General features: G+C 39.5%; 1 protein-coding gene across 1 annotated transcript in view; it reads right to left on the bottom strand.

Moving 5' to 3' along the window:
* Positions 1 to 1710: 1710 nt before the first annotated feature.
* LOC104536147 (coiled-coil and C2 domain-containing protein 2A-like) overlaps positions 1711 to 7121 on the bottom strand; it is a gene marked incomplete at its 5' end in the record, with an annotated part of 29525 nt that continues 24114 nt past the window's right edge. Inside the window, 5 exons of the mRNA XM_010178689.1 lie at positions 1711 to 1899; positions 2952 to 3129; positions 3561 to 3619; positions 4233 to 4355; positions 6557 to 6691. Of these exons, the coding sequence (XP_010176991.1) occupies positions 1711 to 1899; positions 2952 to 3129; positions 3561 to 3619; positions 4233 to 4355; positions 6557 to 6691 (684 nt within the window). The remainder of the gene's footprint in view (positions 1900 to 2951; positions 3130 to 3560; positions 3620 to 4232; positions 4356 to 6556; positions 6692 to 7121) is intronic.

Genomic DNA, 7121 nt, shown 5'->3' with positions numbered 1-7121 from the left:
AGAAAGGAAAAGTGGGAGATTTGGGTTTAGGGGGGGGGGGGGGGGGGGAGAGCCCATTGCAAGAGGAAATGAGTAGTGTAGCCCATGCAAACTTTAACAGCCACCTGCTTGTATGACTGGCGCAGTTGCAGGTGTTTTTTTTTTCTTGGGCAGAGGAGAGGCAGGTGGCAGCCTTTGTAGAAGGCAGACAGGTTTTTTCCCCCATCATGCCTAATTTTGAAGGCCTACAGTATGTCCAAGCAGTAACTGTTACCTGTTTTACTAACTGGATAAATTTGAGAAGGATTTATTTAGGACTGCAGTCATGATGACACAGGTAGCTTTGAAGATTTTTGGTGACTGGGAAGTCAGCTTGCAGTCATAGCTGGAGATTACAATAAACTGCAAGTTTTGACACCATCTTGCTCCCACCAACACTTGGAGAGTAGCAAGGTAAGAAAAATACTACTGAATGTAGAGTTGGTGCAGAGTTGGCTATTTGTGCTTAACAGCTGAGCATAGACCAGCAGCAGAATGTACAGTGCTCGGTTAGAAGCCTGAAGGAGAGGGATAAAAGGATGCCATTACTCCAGCAGTTGTTGATTCAAGTAAGCTGCATTACATTTACCTTGCTGCTCAAAGGTCAGAATAGGTACGTGGCTGTCTGTGCAATGCTGACTGAGGCAAGATACGAGTAGCAAGGTACATGGTGGGCTTTTTGGCTGCTGTCCTTGCTCCAGAACTCTTGTTCATAGAGGGAACCTGAGGCAACCACAGGCACTAAACCAAAAGATTTTTTGTCTAGTATTTATTAGATGGACTGAATTTAGTTTGGAATTAACCTTAAGAACAATCTTAACTTTGTTCTGATGAACATCCTTTCTAGCTCAACATACCATCACTGTTGATTGGAAGAATTTAATTAGTACAGTAACTTCAGGAAAAGGATATGTATTTGTATCAGCATCAACAGTAAGTTAATACTGTTAATAAGCACATAAGCAGCTAAGTATCTCATACTCCAAAGTAATTTAATCAAATTCTTGCATAAAATGTGTAAGCTTCCACTTTAGTTTTTAGTATAAATATTTATTAAATACTTTGTCTTAACCTTTAAAAAAAAAGTCATCTCACACCTCTACATGGTGCTGGCATTATACAGACACTAACTATGAAGTAGCAGAAGCAGCAGCCTCGTAAAAATTGAAGTATGGCCTTCACTGATGGCTTTTTGGTGCATGAAACATTCACATGTAAATAGTCCTGGTCTTCTCAGGTACTGGAGAACTGTAACTATTTGTATTGTAATTGAATGACAGTGCTTTTGAAGAGGAAGGTCTGTAGATAAAAACTGGCTAAAAACAATGTCTTCAAGGCATGAGTCCAGGAATCAGGTTTCACCTGGAAATAAGGTGGCCAAACTACTATTTTACTGTGCAATGTCACTACATGTGGGCACGTGTAATGCCTTCAAGTGTTGATGTTCCACTGGGAGCTAAAACATACTATGTAAAAATCACCTCTTAGTACTGGAATTTTCAGCTGTCAGTCTCTTCCTTAGTGGTAATAACTAGTATCTTCAGTGGCTGTAGGGTGAATAAAGCTCATGTGTTAGCAGCTACTAAAAATCAGGTTCTCTATTTTTAAAAAACTTGGGATTGCTCAAATCAGCAGTGTGGGAAATCTACCCCTACATAATTAAATTGCTTAAGATATTCTGACTGGTTTACACTACCTATTTCGAACAAGTGAAGCAATGTAAATCCATACAGAGAGAACATTTTGGGGATAAGCATGAATATACACAGCTAGAGCAAATTCGACATTGGAGACATCAATGGTATGAACTCCTGTGCTGTGTACAGCTTCTATCAAAGGTCCGACTTCAGAAAATGGCATATGAATAGGAAATCCAGAGACCTGGCAGAAAGAAAGAGGAAAAAACATGTAAGGTAAGAAGAAAAGGTATAGGCACCTGAATAAATACAGAGTTTTAAAAATCTGTTTTACTGTGCATGTAAACTTATCTTTACTGCTAACCTGAGATGCAAGGAAAAAAAGCCTGTTTTTGTAATTAATACAACCTCCCTGTTTCATATACCCTGGGAAGCTTCTGACACTTTTTTTTTCTTTAGTTTGGATTAAGTTCAAAGTGAAGATGTTTAGAAATCTGCTAGAATAAGGTTATATTATTGAACACAAACAGCATAACTTTGCGGCCTTCTGCCTCTTAACTGGTTTTAATTCATGGTGTTTTCCTGTCTGGCACTGGCTGGGGATTTCAGGCGGCAAATGTCTCCTGCCCATAACACATTTCAGGTCCAGCGAACTGAAACTGCAACTCATTTTGAAAGTTGCCATAGTTATGTACAGTATTGATGCGTGCGTGCTTCACATGAAGAGCAGATGGGCCTACCCTTTAGAACAGCCTGGAGGAAGAATGGGTGAGTACAGCCGTGGCTGCAGTGAGTACTTAAATTTTCTTCCATCTTTAAGGCGTGGAGCAAAGAGTAGACAACTGAAGTAAAGCCCATTGTTCTGTGGGCTCCTGCACCTGTAAGTAGACTGCGTGTAGCACTACTCAGCACCTGTGCCAGGTTCTTACAGACCAGACTTGAGAGCTAATGCACCAGTCAACCCATAAGCATCCAGTGCTGGGAGACTGCATTTGTATTTAGGTATTGAAGGTAGTGACTGTTGTGGTACAGTAAGAATACAAGACCAGTGCAGCCAGTTTATCTGTATACTCTTATCTTGACATTCAACAGAGAATTTTTATCTCCAACATCTAAAAATGAATCCCTCCCTCACTCTGTAAATATTACATTAGTTTATCTTTGGTATAAAAGCTTTTGGTACTAGAGGAAATAAATAGCCTAGGACAATTTTCTGTACCATAGGGTAGCGATACTACATCCTAGGGATTTGGATTCCTACTTCCATGCACAAGCCATGGATGTTCACAGCTGTACCCTGTAATCTCCTAGCTGTTTCTGCAGCTCTGCCTGATGGTCGTCTTCTATATCTTTGCCTTGGTTTTGTTCCAGCAGTGGCAGAAAGTTACGTAGGGTAGAGGTACAGTATCTGTTCCAGCGAGTCAGATGCCTTGGTCTCCATTCCATAATCTTATCTTTTAGTATTTTTTCAATCCTGCAATAAAATACACTGATTATAATTTCAGTATTTACTGGACACCTTAACTGATCTCCCTTAACACAGATTATGGGGAACACAAATTGCCTCAGTTAAATTTACCACTACCTAAAAGCACAGAAAAGCAATGCCAATGTAGCTGTAATGGTGCCTGCATGTTCAGTAACAGAAAGGAAGGCCAGGGGCTTAATTTATTTTACATCCTCTCATCCCTCTACCACATTTTGTTTACTAGGAAACTGTACAGTAATGCTTGATCAGTTCTTTCTATGTGGTAATCTCTATCAAAGAGAGAAATTTATTTTTTTTCTCAGTTCCTAGCATTCAAAGCAAGTTTTTAGGACCTAACATGAATATGCTTGAGGAATGTAAGGCACTCCACCGCTAGTGCTCAGCACTGACAGCATTTGTTGTAGAGGTAGTGTTACCTGCCCTGTAGTTCCGCTGCAGCAGCCTTGTCCGAATGCTGGTAAACTAATTCTTCGGGCTAGGAATAAATAAAAAGCTTAGATATTAAAAAGCGCAATTTCTTCTAGCTATACAGCAATGTAACTGCAGGAGTTACTGCCTTGATGGTACTTACAGGTGTTCACAGTTATGCTAAAATCTATTTAGTAAAAACATTGAGATGTTTGTGTGTAATGCTGTGGTGGTTTTTCTTTTCTCAGTAAACTTCAACTGCTTATACCTTTGGTAAACCAGAAAAGAATCCTGTTTCTTTACTAAGGAAGTGTGTACAGCTTGAAATAATGCCTCCTCCCTAGCTGTAAACCAGAAGCTGACATTTTCTTTATGATACTAAGCTACTTCTTTGGATAGGGTTGTGTCAAACATTTGTCCCATTTACTTCACTGTTGTCCTCAGATCTTGTATAGATATTTAGAGGACAACAGATGTGTATTCTGTATAAAACCAAGTACTTTGCTGTATTCCTGCTTTCATTTTTCTAAAGAGTGCCTGGGAAAATCTTTCTAAAACCCAATGCTATTACATAAATATACTGACCCACAGCAGTCCAAGAACTTAAGTCTCTGTTTCTTTATACCAAGTCTGTAATCGCTCGCCCCCTCAAATTGAGTTGGTAATAGATAAATTAATACCTGAATGCTGTGGAGACCAGGGTAGGGCAAGCTTCTTGAAAAGAAAGACTTCCAAAGTTTTGGTTTGCTGATATCAAAACTTATCCTTACTGGGGAATCATATTCTTGCATATTAAACCAAATCTACAACAGAACAAGTTTGTTTTAACTTTCAGCATGTAATCACAGCTATAGAACACATTCTATTTACATGGCAATGAAATACTCTATAATCTTGCCCTCCTATACCAATTACCAGTGCGAGTTCATACAAACCAAGGCGATCTTGTATAGTCACAGCTGATGTGCTGCTTTTGCATTCATGCATCAAAAGGGATGTGCTTCTGAATATGGATTGAAACCAGTGTACAGACAGAGTTGCTGTCTGCAGTTGGCAACTCTTCCTGCTGCATCTTTTTCTCTGTTATTTCCTTTTCAACACCTCAGCTACTGTGCACCACAGCAGTTTTTATGCTTTCACAAACTTTCTGCCTTTACCATCACTTCAGCATCACATGGTGCTGGGTTACAATATGCTCCAGTTTCTTCCACTGTCCTAAGCTGCATTCCCACTCCTCTGGAGTACTACACGAGTTTTTTCTGAATTCTGATGAAATTCTTCCAAGGGCCCAGCACAGTGTGGGTGTGATGCCAAGTACCCTGCTGCACCCCAGTACCATTGCTATTTCAAGCTTATGATGCAGAACTTAAGTAGATAGTGCAGACACACAGCTCTTTGTATATTTTGTCATCAAGGGCAACCTGTCTCTTGCACTCCTTTATTTGTTCACTGTGGTCTGTTTGAGCCTAGTCTGAAGCACACAACTTATCACAGGCTTCTTGTTCAAAATAACCTTTAAATAGCTACTGCTGTGGCTTCAAAATGTACCAACAACTAATATGTAAGTGTACTAATTAATATGTAGCCTTTTCTAACGGATGGTTTTGCGTACAGCCTGTACACAGCATAGCTGCTTCTTCCCCTGTGGGATATGAAGTGGAATTCACAGCTGCTTGGAGGCACAGGTAGATTGGAACTTGCTGCCTTAAAAGATGTGTATTCTAGGTTAGCTGATGAGGCTGTCAGTGCTGAAGTCCTTAGTTGCTCCTTCCAGCAGTTAACAATTAAGTTAATTTTTCCTTAATTTTAGGTTTAGTACTACTTAAAAAAAAACAACCAAACAACAAAAAAACCCCAAAAAACCTAAAACCAAACCAATTCAATCACTCCCCAGAACACTTTCAATGAAAGACAGAACTGTCACTTTTAAAATAAATATGCTTTAGAATATTAAATTCTCATCCAAAGTCTTGTGTTTAGAATAAATCCCAGAAGATTAAAAAACAAAACTAAACTTATAATGTATGACACTTCACTATACAGAAAATGTATGTTTTCAGTACAGAAAATAAAAGCAAGTGTCTGTTGTATTTTGGTGCGCAATGGAAGCCTGACTCACCGTTTCTGGTAGTGCATCCAAAAAACTTAGGAGCAAACTTTTTAAACTCAACTTCCAGCTTTCATTCAAATAAATCCTAGCGCTGTTTTTAAACTCACCTTCAGTTTCTTCAGAGTCACCCACCTCTCAACCTGGCCATCGTGTCCCCAGGAGCTGAGGGTTGGCTTTCAGCCATGTCAGAGCGTGCTGTTGGCAGGAAACTGCCCGGGGTTTCTACCCCATGCTGTGTCCTTTGCTTCACCTGCCCTGAGCTGGGCAGTGCTTACAATGCTGCTCCATCCTCTCCCTCACTGTTACCTCTCGGAGGGTTTCCAGCCACACAATAAACAATACATTGTGGAACAGGCAGTAGTATTACTTGTATTTTATAGCAAATAAACAGGAGGACTTGATGCCAGACAGAAAATCAATGCAGTTTTTGTGCCTTGTAGTGCCAGCTCTGTGTTTTGCACATTGAACCTGTCAGGTCTGTGCCTGCCGTTATGTAGGGAACTCAAGTGACACCTTCCAGTATGCTTTATTTTTCATTTTTCAGTTACGTTTTACCTGCAAACTATTAGCTTTGCTGAATTACTACTCCTCAGCTAAGCAGTGGTAAACCGAACGTATTCTTAGTTGATTCAAGCTGGAAAACATGCAAGTAAGTAAAACCCAGTAACAAAAATTATATGAATGGATAACATGATCCACCTAAATGTGGATTAAAAAAAATCTTCCGTATTTAAAGTAGCTGAAAAACCTACTTAAGATTGAATAAAATCACTTAATAATGTGATAGCATACATACAGTTACATTGATGAATAAATGATGGCTAATATCAGGAACAAGTATCAAGTTATCAGCTCTTATGTGTATAAAAATGTGGTAAGACTGGAGACACTTACATTATCACAGCTGATCAGACAGGACACGTTTTGTAAGGGGCAGAAAGTATCATACTGCCCATAAAAACATCCAGTACTGGGATTCCAAATTACATACTGGCTTTGTTCCAAAGTTAATACATATGCTGTTGGCCCCTAGGAAGAAAAAAGATATGAGAGAGGTTTAAAAACTGGCTGCAAAGACAGTAGAGTTTGTATTGTTTGAAATACTAGATTTTTACTATTGAGATTAATAGTACTTTTTTGGGCAAACTGGTTGGAAGAATTTACAGGTTGATTACGATTTACCCAACTAACATCATAATAAGTGCTGTTTGTCTCTTTTAGCTGTCAGAGTAGTGTTAGACATATATAGCCTCAAGCCAGTCTTAAAATACAGATTCTGGAAGTCATCTTAGTTCATCTAAGAACTGAGGTGAAATTTTATATCCAGGAATGTTCAATGTGTGCCAGCTCAATATCAGTATGTCCTACTTGGCTACTGCCACAGCTCTCATTGGCAGCCGCTTGCTGAGCTGAAGGACTGCCACCCAGGCAGCACACCTTGTGTCTCATCTGTCTGCCT

The sequence above is a fragment of the Mesitornis unicolor genome, unplaced genomic scaffold (assembly GCF_000695765.1).
Source record: "Mesitornis unicolor isolate BGI_N332 unplaced genomic scaffold, ASM69576v1 scaffold20962, whole genome shotgun sequence".
Classification (NCBI taxonomy): domain Eukaryota; kingdom Metazoa; phylum Chordata; class Aves; order Mesitornithiformes; family Mesitornithidae; genus Mesitornis; species Mesitornis unicolor.
Note: the sequence above shows the minus strand (reverse complement) of the source record. Positions and strands in the feature narration are given on the sequence as shown.